Genomic DNA, 18,956 nt, shown 5'->3' with positions numbered 1-18,956 from the left:
TTATTTAGTTCTGCTAACAGTGGTGCCTTCTAACAGGTGTTCGGTTTGCGTTATCTTAATTAGCAGCAATAGAGAACACACAATAGTTTTAATGACTCAGTATGGTATTGTACAACAGGTAATGTGTAATACTCTGTCATGATATTTATTAATATGTTGTCTGTCAGTTTCTTTTCCTTTTGTTTTATACATGTTGCAAGGAGCTAGATCTTTTTATGAACAATGTTTTTTCTCTCTATTTTCGGTCTGAGGATGATTATTACACAATCAAAACTGGTCATACCATTTTAGAGAAATAAAGTTTAAATTCAAAATTTACATCGGTTTCCCATACTCGTGAACATATCAAGCCTTATGAAGAGTATATAATCAGAATATCTAATTCCTACTTTTAATACTTAAACGAATCTGTGATGAGTCGTCTGCAGAGTGAGTATTCCGAGAGCCGCATGAGACTTGAAAGCCTACACGAACAAGCGAATAAATATCAGCATGTCCACGGTATCGAACCTGTGTGGCCGGTGCAGATTGCGTTGTCCCATTATCGTAGGTGTAATGAAGTACACAATGTAAGGCAAATTGTAGTGTGTCACTCAAAACTTTTCACGTAACTTCTGTGACGATTCACGGCTTAAAAATGACATTAATTAATGACGCTTATTCAGTAGTTGAAAACTGATTTCATAATCGTTTGTTTTCAAGCATATCCTTGGTGTCTTTCAGGAGTGGAACTGACAGACATCCAACACCGGTCGTCAGTGAATCGCAACTCGTGGGTTGCAATGTGTTTGGGAGTAGTTGTTGCTGGTATGTTGGCCTGGATGTTCCGCAATTGGAACCATTTTCTTCTGTTCACTGCGTTTTGCTGTTGTCTCGTGCTTTTGTTTATCAGGTAAAACCCTAATGTCATGGGCATCTGCAATTTACAGCTAACATTTATGCAACCTTTAATTTGTTTCTAACAAGTAAGGATAAATGTTCGTAGGATTTCTAAAATAATTAACTAATTAGACACATTAATTCGTAATTAGCGATTGATCAAAACTTAGTTGTATTTCTAGCAATCGTGTGTTTAAATATGTGTATTTGTCAAGATTTCAGTGAAAAATAAGTAAGAGCTTCTAACACAAGGAATGGGCTGTAAATATTTTTCAGCTTTTTACGATTTCATATCAGTAGAGGATTTATCAACTTGTGCACAGCAAGGTAACAAAGCACTGATTGATCATGTTTTCAGAGGCATTCTTCAGACTGTAATTACTGTTAAATCACTGTTTTACCATAAGAAGGTCAGGGTTTCGTGTACTGTCAGTGACTTATCAAGTAACTCGCGTGATAAATAATTAAAAACTCTTTTCATTTATTAGTGGGCCTACCATCGTCGACTGAGCTAAAGAGTGTCTGTACCTTTTGGCGCAACTGTTGCGTAATTTGCCTCAGGCCGCTACTTGTTGTTTCGTCAAATAACACTGTATCTGATTGTACTGACGTTGTAAAGAAGTTTTGGCCACACTAATTCTCACCTTTTAAATCCGTCTACAGCCCATCTGTACGTATCATACATGGCTGCAGATTAATATTTCTTTTTTCCAAACCAGTGCACTGAGCAAGAATAAACGGCACTGTAAAAGGAAGTTAGATTTCTGTTTGCATACTCTCGTAATAGTTTCATCTAGCAGTGTTTGAAAAGAGAATCAAATGAAATGAAAAATTTATTCCACATTAAATATTGATAATGGCGTAAAGTATTTTCCATAGTTAGTAACTACATCACATTACATTTTTCTTTGCTGACATATTTGTCCGTAAAAAGTTAAAATACTTCTCGTTCGTCTCGCAGATTAATACAAAATATTCGTCAATCATTTACCGATATTCATTTCACGTCGTCCTACAAGACGCAATTGCCACCTCTAAACGTTCATAGGAAAAAGCTTTTTCTCCTTGCGATTGCTCAAAGAGTCCGCCACTGGCTTTTAATATCTCTGGTTCCTGTACTGTCCTGTGTTAGCAAATACTGTAATCGTCTTTCTATGTTGTTTCAGCGTTTACAGATCTCGTTGCTTCCCCTCATACTTTCCATATCAGAAAAAAGAAAACTTTAGAATTTTAATTGCGTGTTGGCATACATTCGTCATTCATTTCCCTGGAAAAATTAAATGGAACTAACTTTTACACAATAATTACATATATCAGGGCAAAGTATCGTCTGACAGATAGTGTCATTAGGAAAGGAGCACAAGCTCAGATTGAGCAAGTATAGAATATGAAATCGTCTGCGTCCTTTCTTCAAGGTATTTGCGTTGAGCGACTGACGCAACCATAGGAACACCTAAATTTTTATGTGTGATAATGAATTAATCTGAGCCGTGCTGGCCGCGGCTTATACCTTGGTTTAAACCTTGACTGTTACTCTGCTTTTGGTTTCCCGTGGTTATTGCGGTTATGCCGTGGTTCTTCCTCTTTCTACGTGTGGCAGCAGTGGTGTGTATCGATATTCGCACCTTGTACCATCTTTGGTCTGGTGCTCATAGTTTCCGGCTAACCGGTGTGTGGCAATCGGTAGGTTGCTCAGCGAGGAAATATCCGCACGGTGCAGTGGGCAGGGCTCACTGGCAGTCCCTGTGCAGTGTCGGAGTGTGTGGGAGCTGTTCCGATTGCTACGAGGTTCGTGGCTCACCGACCCAGGACATCAAACTTGAGTGGTGTGATTTAATTATCGAAGCCAGTTTGTTCACATTGTGCCGTTGGTTTTCATGGTTGGCTGTTGGGGGCATTCCCGTGAGCAACAGGGAGTGTTCAAGTTGGCGAAAGTTTGGCCACCATCCAGTGGAGTTTAACTGTATTTTGGTTACTTGAAGTCCAAGTGCACCAACGGTATTTTCTGCCCGGTGGCCGTTAGCGTTCTGCTTACCTGCCATGGCCGCTGACGTAAGGTTCAGGCAGTGTCCTTTCCTCACCATTTTGCTGCTGTCCAACACGTGTGTGTAGTTTTGACAGCTTATGCACACTTAGTTGTGGGCGGCTACGCCTTTTACGTTTTGGCATTGGCGTTCCTTGTGTACTCGTCTTGTCGGTGGGTCCGTTGACTGTCTCTCGGTTGGGTTGCCGGCGGATCGGATATAGTTGGGCCAACTACCTGTCTCCCCTAAGCGCCGCTGGCTGTATTGCCTTTTCTTATTGGTGTTTGATTGTGTATTTTAATGTCTCATAGCCGATGGTTTGAATTTCTATGCTTTTAGTTGGATTTTAAACAATGGGCCTTCAGCTGTCTTAAAATTCCTTACTTTCTAAGGCTTAGATTGTTTGGGCCTTCAGCTTCATTCAATATATTTTTATTCTGGATAAAGCTTTGGGACTTCTGCCTTTTAAAAATTTATTGTAGTTGTGTTTTTAAATCATGAGCCTTCATCCGCCTTAAAATTTAAATTCCTTACTTGTTAAATCTTAGATTATTTGGGCCTTCAGCCTCACTTGAAATATTATTTAAGGATAAAACCTTGCGCTTTCTGCGTTTTGAAAATTTATTGTAGTTGTGTTTTAAATCATGAGCCTTTCAGCCATTTTAAAAATTAAAGAGGTTGTGCCCTAAGCCATAAGACTGTGTGACATATTCAGTCGATAGTTAAGCTCGGAGATTTGCCCTGTAATGTTTGGACGACTAAATAAAGTTATATGCGTTCGAGTGCAACTGGCAGGTGCTCATTTTTTGCCCCTTTCTACAAATCCAACTACCTGTTCTGTCCTGTGGATTTAACCAGGTGTTTCATAATCTATATAAATGATAGTATCATAATTAAATTATATTATTAAGCTGTAGCTGGCAAGTTTGAACCATCGTTATGCGTTTGAAAATATAAGACCATAATTGGGTTAAATGCTTCAGTTGAAGGAGCAAGAGGACATACAACGTGTATCTGTGACGACGTTGCAAGTTTTCAAGGATGACGCAGAAAATCTGACGTATCATTTGACGATAACGAACCCTGGTCTGGAAACGAATGAATCAGAAGTTCCGAAGATAAACGTCCTGAGGGATTACTTCTGTTAGCCATGTAAGAGCACCTACGAATCAATTCTTGTATAATGTAACGAACTAATTTACCATTTATGGGATGATAATATACAGTAGACAAACCTCACCAAAGTGTAGGCACAGGGCGAATGCGGTTTGGGATGAGGAATTCCGCTGACCCATATCAGATGGCTTGATCTTCGTACATATATGTGGCTCGACAACCGAGATTTAGTTTGGAACTGTATTGTATGACGAGACTGGACGGTAGTTTGTCTTACACATAAATTGCCTAGATTGCTCACTATTTTGTGAAAACTGTCTTTCAAATAACATGATCCAAAAATAATACATATCAAAACAAAACTGTATCGTCCTAAATCCCACTGAATATGCCTTAAAATAAGAAAAGGCGCAACGCATTTGGGAGAAATAAATTAAAGTCGCAGCAAGAAAAGGCGGTTTTATTTACAGAACAAATAAAGAGGTGATAGTATTTATTACTACCACTTACTTTAATTTCGTATTAATATTAATACTATGTGTGTCCTAAGAATTTTACCAGCAAACGCCAATTATTCTTATGACAACAGTAGTTTTGATGATTGTGACTAAGATGGGATTCTGTTTCGCCTGCTAGGAGAAGACATAGCGCAAGATGAAGAAGAAAATATATTTCTTCCATTCATTCCAAAAAAAGTGTAATGAGCAGCCAAGTGCAAGCTTTTCATTCCCGAAACTTTTCCTCTAAGTAGTGAAAAATTGGCGTTCTTCTTTTCTTGAAACAAGGGTGCTAAATGATTGATTTCACACATCGTCTCTCATCATATATATATGAGACATCGCTTAACACCGAAGGTTGGCCGGAAAGCTGATATTCACTCACTGTGCCAGTATATATATAAACTGGCACAGTGAATGTATATCAGCTTTCCGGCCAACCTTCGATGTTAAGCGACGTCTCATTGAAAAACTGTGCGCTTTCTCGCTACATTCACCAGGAAAGTCGATACGAAAACAGTGTCAGCAGACTGGAATGTCTTACGGTGGTGTTCTGAGAGCCACAAAGAAGCTGAAAATCCGTTCGTATCTCATTAAGTTGTACATTACCTTCGAGAACCTGACAGAGGAAAAACAATACATTACTGTGAATGGTTTTTGCGTTTTATTCTCAACAGCGCTCGGTTGTTGAATACGTTTTAGATTCTGATGAAGAATAATCTCATCTGTCTATTTAAACAGTCAAGATTACAGTTATTGGATTTCAGAAAACCCTCACGTTTTGCATGCTGCGTGAGTTCTTCGGTGGACACATTATTTCACGTGGCGCATGGCCGCCTAGATCCTCAGATCTATCTCTCCGCCAATTTCTTTCTTTGGAAGCATCTGAAGGATAACGTCTATAAGAACAAGCGTCACACAGTCAACCAACTGAAGCACAACATCGAAGACAGATACTCCCCATGAGTGTAGCGACCATCCGAAAAGTATCAGCTAAAGAAGAAATGTGTTGAAGCATGTATTGCAGCAAAAAGGGGATATTTCAAGCACATATCGCGAAAAATATATATTTTAAGTATGTACGCTGTAAAGTTATTAATAAAGATTTGAATTTTTTGAATTTAGAGGTGCATAACTTCTGGCTCACCCTGTATATCTCTGTAAGGCAAACAAACTGAGGTATATTATACAAGGCATGCAACTCACACGAACGAGAATGCAGAAGTTAAAATGCATGTAAATAACACTATGTTAACTAATGATAATCGCATGTGGCTCAATAAACGCACTTCGACGACTTGCGTGTTCTAATCTAATGCAGTTAACCAAATGAGAAAACGGGGCGCTTAATGTAAAATTCGAATCACGTATCGTTCTCGGTTTATTGACCAGGCTGATCGGCTCCTATAGTGGGTGGTGGAACTGGGTGCATCGTGGTTAGGACGGTCGAACACCATCAACCAAGGCAAGGATTGCAGAGGAGTGGTGGGTGGATGCTTATTAGACTCCCAACGGGGGGACGTCACAGACAGTATTGGAAAAACATTCTAGTAAACATGTCCCAGGAATTTTGCAAGCAAACGTCAATGACTCTTATGACATCAGTACTTTTGATGATTGTGACCAAGTTAGGATTCTGTTTCGCCTGTTAGGCGACGACATAGCATAAGAAGAGGAAGAAAATACACTCCTGGAAATGGAAAAAAGAACACATTGACACCGGTGTGTCAGACCCACCATACTTGCTCCGGACAGTGCGAGAGGGCTGTACAAGCAATGATCACACGCACGGCACAGCGGACACACCAGGAACCGCGGTGTTGGCCGTCGAATGGCGCTAGCTGCGCAGCATTTGTACACCGCCGCCGTCAGTGTCAGCAAGTTTGCCGTGGCATACGGAGCTCCATCGCAGTCTTTAACACTGGTAGCATGCCGCGACAGCGTGGACGTGAACCGTATGTGCAGTTGACGGACTTTGAGCGAGGGCGTATAGTGGGCATGCGGGAGGCCGGGTGGACGTACCGCCGAATTGCTCAACACGTGGGGCGTGAGGTCTCCACACTACATCGATGTTGTCGCCAGTGGTCGGCGGAAGGTGCACGTGCCCGTCGACCTGGGACCGGACCGCAGCGACGCACGGATGCACGCCAAGACCGTAGGATCCTACGCAGAGCCGTAGGGGACCGCACCGCCACTTCCCAGCAAATTAGGGACACTGTTGCTCCTGGGGTATCGGCGAGGACCATTCGCAACCGTCTCCATGAAGCTGGGCTACGGTCCCGCACACCGTTAGGCCATCTTCCGCTCACGCCCCAACATCGTGCAGCCCGCCTCCAGTGGTGTCGCGACAGGCGTGAATGGACGGACGAATGGAGACGTGTCGTCTTCAGCGATGAGAGTCGCTTCTGCCTTGGTGCCAATGATGGTCGTATGCGTGTTTGGCGCCGTGCAGGTGAGCGCCACAATCAGGACTGCATACGACCGACGCACACAGGGCCAACACCCGGCATCATGGTGTGGGGAGCGATCTCCTACACTGGCCGTACACCTCTGGTGATCGTCGAGGGGACACTGAATAGTGCACGGTACATCCAAACCGTCATCGAACCCATCGTTCTACCATTCCTAGACCGGCAAGGGAACTTGCTGTTCCAACAGGACAATGCACGTCCGCATGTATCCCGTGCCACCCAACGTGCTCAAGAAGGTGTAAGTCAACTACCCTGGCCAGCAAGATCTCCGCATCTGTCCCCCATTGAGCATGTTTGGGACTGGATGAAGCGTCGTCTCACGCGGTCTGCACGTCCAGCACGAACGCTGGTCCAACTGAAGCGCCAGGTGGAAATGGCATGGCAAGCCGTTCCACAGGACTACATCCAGCATCTCTACGATCGTCTCGATGGGAGAATAGCAGCCTGCATTGCTGCGAAAGGTGGATATACACTTTACTAGTGCCGACGTTGTGCATGCTCTGTTGCCTGTGACTATGTGCCTGTGGTTCTGTCAGTGTGATCATGTGATGTATCTGACCCCAGGAATGTGTCAATAAAGTTTCCCCTTCCTGGGACAATGAATTCACGGTGTTCTTATTTCAATTTCCAGGAGTTTATATCTATTCCATTCATTCCTAAAATGCAAAATGAGCAGCCAAGTGTAAGCTTCTAGTAAAATCATTAGACGATCAATTCCAATTACAAAATGATTTAGAGAGAATTTCTGTATGGTGTGAAAAGTGACAACTGCCACTAAACAAAGGAAAGTGTGAGGTCATCCACAGGGGTACTAAAAGAAATCCGATAAATTTTGGGTATACGAAAATTACACAAATCTAAGAGCTATCAATTTGACTAAATACATAGGAATTACAATTTCGAGCAACTTAAATTGGAAGGACCACATAGATAAAATTGTGGGTAAGGCGAAACAAAGACTGCGCTTTGCTGGCAGAACACTTAGAAGATGCGACAAACCCACTGAAGAGACAGCCTACATTACACTTGTCCGTCCTCTGCCGGAATATTGCTGAGCGGTGTGGGATCATTACCAGGTAGGGCCGGCCGGAGTGGCCGTGCGGTTCTAGGCGCTACAGTCTGGAACCGAGCAACCGCTACGGTCGCAGGTTCGAATCCTGCCTCGGGCATGGATGTGTGTGATGTCCTTAGTTAGGTTTAATTAGTTCTAAGTTCTAGGCGACTGATGACTCAGAAGTTAAGTCGCATAGTGCTCAGAGTCATTTGAACCATTTGAACCATTACCAGGTAGGATTGACGGAGGACATTGAAAAAGTGCAAAGAAGGGCAGCCCGTTACGTTTTATCAGGCAACAAGAGTGAGAGTGTCACTGATATGATACGCGAGTTGGGGTGGCAGTCACTGAATCAAAAGCGGTGTTCTTTGCGGCGAGATCTAGTTACGAAATTTCAATCACCAACTTTCTCTTCCGAATGCGAAAATATTTTGTTGACACCAACCTGCGTAGGGAGAAATGATCATAATAATAAAATAAGAGAAATCAGAGCTCGAGCGGATGGCTTTAGGTGTTCCTTTTTCCCACGCGCCATTCGAAAGTGGAATGGTAGAAAAGTAGCATAAAAATGGTTCGATGAACCCTCTGCCAGGCACTTAAGTGTGAATTGCAGAGTGACCATGTAGATGCAGATGTATGTGCCAGAATGCCAGCGACCACGGGACATACGAAGTGCACGCCCTGTTGCAGAAGGAGGTGCAATCAGTACGCGGCCTGCGACCACGGTAGGCCTCCAAGTGGTGACGTCACCGGCAGTGCCAGGAGGATGGGAAAATGCGTCGAATGTGTTAAGCAAAGGCCGGCAACAACTCCGAGCGAGGTTGGATTAGGCACGCGAGATCACGCTGGTAACACCGCGCAGGAGCGGCAGCTCACAACAGCAGGGTCGCTCAAAGCAGAGCCAGGTAGCAAAAAGTTGTCACTCAAAGGCGAAAGGAGACTAGTGGCTGCCCGTTCCCGGATGGGAACTAGAGACCTCCAGCGTGGGAGGCGGCAGCACTTGAAACAGGTGCTTCAGATGGCCCGTTGGTTGTAGAGCGGTAAGTCACAGCTAGCAGGGTTAGAGTTCGGAGGGGGGGGAGGGCTGTTTGAACCATGTCGGCTCGTAGACTGTTGACCTATGGACTGACGTAGGTCCCTCCTCGACAGTGGTGACTTGCAGATTTCAGTGACAGGTATTAAATGGTTCTGGCCCAACCATGCTTTGATTCTGCATCTGTTCTGAGCATCAAGAAGTCGGTGCATCGCATAGGAGATAAACGGGCCATCGACGCTACAATGGTTTTGCCTTCCTGCTGCGTCATTGATATTTCCACTCTGGCTGCGTCTTGCGATGTAGCATTCGCCTGGTGTCGTAGCACAGTTCTTGTTGTTTCAGCACGTAGCCCGCGATGCAGTAGCTTCTGATCAGCTCTGAGCTGGCACGTTTATGCGGCCCCTTGCATTAGCCGAGAGCGATATCTTAATTTTTCTTTAGCCGTACCAAGTACATCATTTTACGGCGAAACTCCCTACATCGTTGTGAGAAGACTAGATTAAAGGCACACCGAAAATTTCCGCCGTCTGACTGGGATTCAATCCATTCTTAAAACAAAAAGTAATTTCTCCTTCTCTGAAATCCTTTATGTCTCTCTTTGTTATAAAAATGAAATTTACGCCTCTGCATAAAAGCGAACAATTCTTATATCTTGTCTGAATTGTATCACTTGTATAGAAGCTGAAGTTTCAGTTTGTTTTTCTTTTTACTGCCTCCATTCTACTTCCAGTGCTGTGAGTTGCTTTTAAAATACAGGCAACATAATGGGTAATGCACTAATCATAATTACAAAATAGAAAGTAGGAGGCTCATCAATTTGTAAGATGGTCTTAACGCCTGAGCTCTTGCGTAGTTTCCAAACTGTTTTGCTAATTTCATTTTATCTGCTGTTCACGACGTAATGTTGCTAGTTCACACTTCAGTTCCGTGAAACTCAGTGTATCTCACGCTACCACATAGTGTACAAATTGGCCCGTAAGCCACATTAACATACTACTTCTTTCAACAGTGTATCGCATTTAGGTTGGAGTTACAACTTCTTGTATCTGGTCCTACTGCGTTTCTGCCCTCAGCAGTGACGCAAGATGCGTCACTCCAGATTCTACTTGCTTGGTGACATGTGAATCGTGTACAATTATATCCTCGCCATTACATTTGGCGCAAATGAGCGAATCCGTAAAAAGGTTAGAGTCCAACTTTCTGCGCACTGCAATCGTTACATTGACAACTTTATACCATTCTACCCTAACATCTGATGCAAGTTGATTGTTCTGGACGTTCTTAAATATTTCACGGAAACCGAAATGAGAGTACTTAGCTTCAATTCAGTTAGGGACAACTTTTATTAATACGGCAGTGTCAGATCTTCTTTGCTTTGCAAATATTGTCTTCTTTTGTTACGTAGTTGATTTCGAGTATGACGGTTCTGAGAAAGCTGAGCATTGAATGTACAGGATGACACTTGCTGAACTATAAGAAAACAAACATAAATTAATTACAAACTACATGTGAACACACTTTATTCAATATTTAGACATCGCTACAAATATTCGGGCTTAGGTTAAGTTATGTTCGATATGCGTACCACCATTGGCGATCATGTGGCGTAGACTAAAACGAAATTCTGCATGACCGGCTGATGTATCGGAATATCGACGCTGTCGATGACCTCCTGAATGGCTGTTTTCAGCTCAGCAATGGTTTTGCGGTTATTGCTGTACATCTTGTCTTTAATATAGCCCCCAAGTAGGAGGCGCATGTGTTCAGATCCGGAGAATATGGCAGTTAATCGAGGCCCATGCCAGTGGCCTATGGGTACACCAGAGCCAGAATGCGGTCCCTAAAGTGCCGCTCCAGGACATCACTCTCTTGCTTCGATGCGGTTGAGCTCTGTCTTGCATGAAACACATTTTGTCGAAATCAGGGCCACTTTGGATTATAGGGATGAACTCATTTTCCAAAAAATTCACGTACCGTTCGGTAGCCACCGTGTCGTCAATGAATATCGCACCGATTATTCCGTGACTGGACACTGTACACTACGCAAAGTGCTCGATCGTAAAATGCGGATTCTCAGTCCCCCAAATGCAAAAATTGTGGTTATTGACGAATCCATCCGAATGAAAGTGGGCTTCGTCGTAAACCAAACTGTCCTTTGCATAGCAATTCCCATCAAAGCCCAATGCCAACTGTGCAGTTTGAAAGTCCTAACGCACTGTTGAGAAGTTACGACGTTTCTATTTCATGTAATTGAGTAACTCTCACCCTGTATTTAGGCAACATTTATGCTTGCTGCTTGGCTTTCTGGCTGAACTGCTTTTATAACTGTACTTGTCAGTTTGATAAGGCTGAATTTTCATCTTTTAAGGGCGTTATGTACTAGTAATACTTTGCTTATTACGTCAGTAGCTATTGCTCCTATCCCGCCCTCGTCAAAGGATAATGTTAGTGGGCTGTATTTTTCTCTGGAAATATTTCCATGGAATTCAAAATATTCAGTCATTGATAACAGACTTTTGGCTACTGGCACAGGCAGTGGCAAAATGGCAGCTATTTAATACACTTTCGATAAGATAAATTCGTTCGGTAGTTTCACGTTCTGAATCATATCGAGACTTCTCTCAGAATGTAGCTGGATGTTGGACCTATCTCTGTTTAACATCGAATATCGGCGAGCAGTCGTGTATCTTTCGTGGGCCTGACACTAACCTCAGATCTAGCCTAGAATTCATATCTTTGTTGCTGTGCATAATCATTGTTCGTCGAACTGTAACGTTTTTCCGAAGTTCCGAAGATCCTGCAAGAACGGGACCAATGACGACTATAGAGAATCGTTTAACGCGACAGAAGTGCAACCCTTCCGCAGATTTCAATACTGGGCCATCGACAAGTGTCAGCGTGCGAACCATTAAATTAAACATCATAGACATGGTCTTTCAGAGCGGAAGTCCCACTTGTGTACCCTTGATGACCGCACGACAGAAAGGTTTACGCCTCGCCTGGACTCGTCAACAACGACATTGGACTTTTGATGAGTGGAAACATGTTGCCTGGTCGGAGGAGACTCGTTTCAAATTGTATGGAGCGGATGGACGTGTACGAGTATGGAGACATCCTCATGAATCCATAGACCCTGCATCTTCCCATCATTTCCTACAACGAGCTTGATATATCTTCTCTCTTGTACTACTGTGGTTTCTTCTCCGAAGTCTTCAAAACTTGTGATGCTTCGAAAAGGAATTGTATTCCAAAGATCGTCACAGGAGAGCAAATCACAAGTTATGAACACTTCGGAGAAGAAATCAGAGCAGTACAAAGGAGAAGATATTTCGAGATCGTTGCAGGAAGTCATATGAAGATGCAGCTGAAATACGTCAAACAGTCAATAATCCGAAGCAATCGCATTAAGAGAGCGGTACTGCATCGTGGTCTAGTCTCGAAGCAAATGATGACACTATTAAGTCAAAACACAGGCTATGAATGTTGATGTTCTACAGACTTACAAGTGGCAATTAAGCGGCATTGTTCTGTGCCTTCTAACTGTGTATTATTTTCAAAGATAAGACAAAACAGTGTGACAGTCTAAGCTTCTGATATCTTATACTGAGTGAAAAATAACAAATTGACGGCTCTCTATTCAAACACACATATAGGCAGTCGTCATTGCTAAACACTAAGAAGGAGTTGCGCGATTCAAATTAAAGTTGGAAAGCTTGTACATATGTTTCTACATCTGAAAAATGATAAGTATTCAGGCTTCGCTTCCGTCCCGTACGAGTGGTGCTAGTAGTGCCACTATGAGGACGTAAGTCAGGTTTGGTCTACCACACGCTGTGACGGCCGTGAGCGCTAGTTACCTTTGAGATTGTGAATGGTGAGTCGATATTAGTGAAGAGTGTGCGTTGGTTAGAAGGAGACCAGCTGAGGGCCTGCAGCCAACCCTTTTGCTTGCTAGAGTCATGATTTGGGATGAGATTTCGTATGACAACAGGAGCACTCTCATGGCTATCCCACACACTCTGACAGCAGATGTATAAGCCAGTCTGGTGAATTGACCTATTGTGCTGCCATTCATGAACAAAATTCCTGAACGTTCAAAATGGTTCAAATGGCTCTGAGCACTATGGGACTTAACATCTGTGGTCATCAGTCCCCTAGAACGTAGAACTACTTAAACCTAACTAACCTAAGGACATCACACACATCCATGCCCAAGGCAGGATTCTAACCTGCGACCGTAGCAGTTTCCTGGATGTGTTTAGTGACAGGATAACGTTCGCCAACGTACTGCTATTGTAACCCAACATGCTCTACCGAGTGTCGGCATGTCGCCTTGACCTGCTCGATTACCATATCTGTCTTCATTCGAGCACTCACAACAGGACATCATAGGACGCAAACACCAACGCCATCTACAAACAGCATTAATTGTCCCCGTATTGACCAACCAAGTGCACCAGGCACGCAACTCCACCCCACAAACTGACATACGGCAACTGTACACACAATGCAAGCACATTTGCATGCTTGCATTCAACATTCTGATAGTTACACCTGTTGAAAATGTACAAGCTTTTCAAATTTGTAATGGATTACCTCACGCTTACATTAACCTGTGATCTGGCAACGTTAATCTCTTAAACATGTTACCTAGACAAATGTATTCCGAGGAATTTCATTGCACTACATTAATTGTTTTTTGGTGTTGCGATTTTTTTGTCAGCGTATTTACTAACTCGACATATCCAGACCTGATTACTAAACGATGTTGTTGCCATTTTCAAAGAAATGTGAGGAGAGAATCTAAACTCTGAAATTCGCCAGAAACCCCTGTAAGTCATTTACTACTGAAATGTGGCATCAAATATTAGATCAGTTAAATTATGCCGATCTAAAAGTGCTTTCGAAACACGCAGAAGGAATGAACATTGAGGGTAACAAGACATAAGAATCGTACACCTCCGCGTGGGAGTCAAGCCAACACGACTTCAGCACAATCAGAAGAAGACAATAGCAGAACGTCCACTGCAATAAGCACAAAGTAACGTCATGAGACATAAAAGTCCCACTCTTTACAATAGAATGACTCATTTTACAGCCTATATGCTATGTAAAAGGAATTAGAAGTACTGGAAGCTGTGGCAACTGCCCATTTCAGTTTGAGCATTAATAGATTCCGCTGTGATAATGGAAGTGAATATCTGTCAAATCTTCATAGAGAAGGGAATCCAGCATGAATTATCTATGTGATACACAACACAACAAAATGGAGTGGGTGAATGCATTAATAGGATCATTATAAAAAAAGGCTTGCTGCAGGTTGTTGCTAACTTGAGAAATCTTTTTGGTCAGAAGCAGTAAAGACCTCTGTTTGCTTGATGAAAAGAACACCTGCATGTGCATTAAAAACGATAATTCCTTCTATTCTGTGTAAGGTGAAATGCTGGAAGTGTTTGGTTGCGTGGCATATTTATGACTCCCTGCAGATGTGAAAGTTGGAAAGTTTGATTCTATAATGAAGAAGAGTTTCATGGTTGAACATTGCATGACCATTTTTCGGGAAGACATCAACTTTGATGAAAGTTGTTTTGATTTTAATAATGGAGATTGGTCCTCTTGTAAAGAAGAAACAAATGATAGTGTTATCACTAGTCAAGAAACTGAGAATGCCTACAAAAATTATTACATATTAAGTGACAATGAGGCTGAAGGAGGTAAACCGTCTGAAATCCGCAGAAGGGAAAGAGACACGTCTGTAGTGGAGAGAAGACCATGTGGTATTGGCATTAAATGCAGAAATGTACGTGGAGGTTATTCCGAAGACTTTCAGTCACATTTACACCAGATCAGATAAAGGAGAATGGCTTCACTCTGTAGCAGAAGAGATGCAAGCAACAGACGAAGAAAAGACTTGGACAATATGTGAATTACCTGAAAAAAGTAAGGTCACTGGCAATAAATGAGTTTTTGAAATGAACCACGATGATGTAAGCAGCATTAGTAGTTAATTATGTAAAACTACACTACTTGCTCAGGGTTGGTCTCAAAGAAAAAGTTTTACTAATAATGGAAGAAATGCACCTGAAAGAACATTGCCTGCTATTATGAATCATGAAATATTGATTGTAAATCAAAGGATAAAAGAAGTGCATTCCTTCATAGAAATTAAGGTCTAGAAATTTACATAAAGATTCCAGGAGATTTTAATATAGAACGAGGTACTGTAGGTAAGCTAAACGTAACAGTTTTTTATTTAACCCTCGCAATATCAAGGGCAGGGGCAAGGACAGCATTTTGTGCCCATATTTTGAAAATGTTGTAATACATGTTTTTTATATTTTAAAACTTTGATAGAAATATTTATTCTCAATTTCTTCTACCAGATTCCAGTAATCTTTCACATTTTTTTTCAATTACACGTAGGTCAGGAATTTGTGTCTTAGTAGTAGACATCAGTTTTCACAGTAAATGTCATATTCAATATTTTCTGGATCAGAATCTTACATAGACATTAAAGTTTCTTTAAGAAGCATGTTGTGGCAGAAATTCAACAGCAGTTAACGAAATCTGCATCTTTAAAAGAAATTGTGGTGGTCGCAGAACAGTTAGGAGTACATGTTGAAAAATCTTTGATGTTGCTAAGAGTGTGCTAAACTATACTTCCAGCACCTGGACTCTACTTGCACATCAGTATCTCTTTAAGTATGTTGTTAATAGAAGTCAATAATAATTAACAAACAACTTTTTTTAGATTTTGTTTTAGGGTGGGCATAAAGGAAGCTCCCCTTCTCCCCCCCCCCCCTCCCCATTTGGTAATGTGCATTGTGAAAAGGGCGTCGGTATTGTTAGGAATAAAGTAAGATTCAATACCTTGGAATTTAATGTTTGACACATTTGTTAAAGAGTAAGGTTTTGTTCAAAGTAGTGCTGATGGATGTCTATACAATAATGGGAACTTAAATACTAAATTTTATATTGTTTTAGGTAATGGGAAGATGAAAATTGAAGAATCAAAATCAGCTTTGAGAGGGTAACTTTAAAATGAAATATTTGGAATGGGAATTAAGACAGATGAGAAGGATCATAAAATATTTTTGAGTCAGAAAACCTATTTGAAAAATATATTAAAGAGGTTTGGCATAAATGAATGCAACCAATAGAACTGAATTTTATAGAAGTAAAGTGTGATAAGAGATTGCATGAGGAAGTACCTTACAGAGAATCTAGGAAGGTGTTTGCTTTATGTAAATCAAAAATCATAGCCTGATTTAAGTTATGCTACCAATTACATCAGTGGTTATCAAAGCAATCCAAAGGCATCACATTGGAAAGGTTTACACAGAATACTGCGATACATAAACGCGAATGTAGATAATGGAATGCTTTATAAAAAAAGAAGACAGCAACGAAACTGAAGTAGCTTATGTTGATGCTTATTGGGCCAGTAGTTCAGATAGAAAATCAACATCAGGTTAAAGTATCAGGACGTTCGGTAATACTGTAAGTTGGGGAACTAAACAACAAAGTATTGGAACATTGTTTTCCTCAGAACGAAAAGTTTTATCACTTGCAACTTGTGTTGCACAACATATGTGATTTGAGAAGCTGGTTGAAGAACTAAAAATTTAGACAATCGAAAAACACTAGTTTATGAAGAGAATTAAGCTTGTATTGTCTATCTTTGTAAATGGGATCGTAATAGATTTAAACATGTACATGTTAGGACCTATGTTTCCATAGGAAAATAGACATAAAGTACGTTGCTACAGAAAAACAGTTAGCTGTCATTTTTACAAAATCCTTGTGCAAACAAAAATTTGAAAACATGCCACGATGATTTGGAATATAAAAAGTTTTCGACCAGCATTATATAGAATTTAGGTGGGGTGAATGTTGACCTGTTCTAAATAGAGCTCATTATGTTATCTTGGAAATGCATTGATGTTGATGTGAAGAGTCTTTGACATGTTCTACTCTGAGTATATGCTTACATATATGTTGTTCTAATGTTCATCAAATATTTTATGGTTTCTTTACTTTATTCAGTGAACAAATCGGCTAAGAAGGAATGTTTACTTGCATCCGCACTTTACTAACAGTATACTCACAAGATTCTGTTATTGGATTAGTTTTGTTAAATAGGAAGCGATAAAGAAGATTAAAGTGACAGTACCTTTACCTTATTCATGTGAAATTAAAGACAATACTGGTTGTCAAATATAACCGAAGCTTACATTTAGCCGACAGCAACAATGAATTTAGAATTCACAGAGAAATGAAAATATAATTCGCTGCACTACAATTCGTTAACTCTGGTGAGGATTCCCATCCTGATAAGCAACTGGCATTTACAAGAGTCAACAAGTTGTTATTAAGTTAGATCTGAATATCTTAAGCTACATCGATCTGCTAATACATATCAGTAAAACATCTCTGTTCAGCTACTCTTTGCATAATAGTGACACAAAACATTGCTTGTCCACGTATTCTCTTTCAATAGCAAACAGTTAACGATCAGCATACTCGTAGAATGATGCAGCAGAGCTTCTAGCATTTGGTTATTTATATGTATGTATTTTTTATGTTCGTTGTCTTGTTAAGGCGTATGCAAGTGTATGAGGTTGTTGCGTTGCTCATCTCAGGCAAGCATAAGAGGCAAGTTAGCTGCTAGCTAAATGCTGAGATCTATGTAGTAGTATTTGAATGTTCTTGTATTAAGCAAAATCTGTCAAAAGGAACGTCGTACATCAAGTTTATTTTAGGTCACTTAGCTATTGTGGAAATGTTGTGTGCCGAAGTAATATACATGTGTATGAACCTTTCGCAAACTCTTACTCTCATAACCTTATGGACAGCATGGAGAACGTATTTGTTACACATACATTGTCAATTATAGTTGTAGATACCGTAGATTACGTCACTGAGCTCAACTAACTTTTGTAGAACTGTCTTAACTAAAGCAAGTAATCGCAGTTAGAGAGCTTATGAATCACAGAAGGCAGAGAAGAAGCTAGGCCAATTTTCATCTACAACTAAATCTACATCGATACTCCGCAATGGACGTTACCATTCATGGTGATTTTCTTTCCTGTTCCACTCGAAAACAGAACGAGGGGGAAACTACTATCTATACACCTCCGTATGAGCCCTAATTTCTAGTATCTTGTCTTCATAGTCCTTATGCGCAATGTACTTTGGGGGTAACAGAATCGTTCTGTAGTCACCTTTAATGCCACTTCTGTAAATTATCTCAATAGCGTTCCTTGAAAAGAACATCGCCATAGCTCCAGGGGTTCACGTCTGAGCTTCCAAAGCATGTATGTAACATCTGCGTATTTTTGGAACCTACCGGATGTCTTCCTTTAATGAGACCTGGTACGGGTCCCAAATATTTGAACAGTGCTCAAGAATAGGTAGCGATAGCATTCTACATCCATTCTTATTTATAGATGAACGACACTGACCTACAATTCTCCCAAGAAACCAAAGTCGACCATTCGTCTTTCCTACCAGAATCCTCACATGTTCGTTCCTTTCCACATCGCTTTTGCAACGTTACACTTAACGTCGGTAACTGTGTCAAACAGGACATTAATAATGCTGTCTTTGAACATTATGGGTTTGTTTTTCCTACTCATTAGCATCAACACAGAGCTTTCTACATTTAGAACTAGGTGCCTTTCGTCACACCAACAAGAAATTTTGCGTAAGTCATCTTGTATACTCCTACAGTCACTCAACGTCCACGACTTATTGTACATCACAACATCACTAGCAAATAACTGAAGATTGCTACCAACCCTGTCCGCCAAATCATGTATGTTTATAGTGAACAGCAGTGGTCCTATCGCATTTCCCTGTGACACTCCCGACGATACC

At 41.2% G+C, this 18,956-nt stretch overlaps 1 protein-coding gene across 4 annotated transcripts in view; it reads left to right on the top strand.

Moving 5' to 3' along the window:
- Window positions 1–18,956, top strand: part of LOC126354409 (solute carrier family 22 member 7-like) — a 237,948-nt gene that overhangs the window by 159,352 nt on the left and 59,640 nt on the right. For all 4 annotated transcript variants that reach the window (XM_050004024.1, XM_050004025.1, XM_050004027.1 and 1 more), the window contains one exon: window positions 724–892. In XM_050004024.1, coding sequence (XP_049859981.1) covers window positions 724–892 — 169 coding nt within the window. The remainder of the gene's footprint in view (window positions 1–723; window positions 893–18,956) is intronic.

The sequence above is a fragment of the Schistocerca gregaria genome, chromosome 3 (assembly GCF_023897955.1).
Source record: "Schistocerca gregaria isolate iqSchGreg1 chromosome 3, iqSchGreg1.2, whole genome shotgun sequence".
In the NCBI taxonomy this organism is placed as follows: domain Eukaryota; kingdom Metazoa; phylum Arthropoda; class Insecta; order Orthoptera; family Acrididae; genus Schistocerca; species Schistocerca gregaria.
The sequence above is the reverse complement of the archived record's forward strand: the minus strand, read 5'-3'. Positions and strand labels throughout refer to the sequence as shown.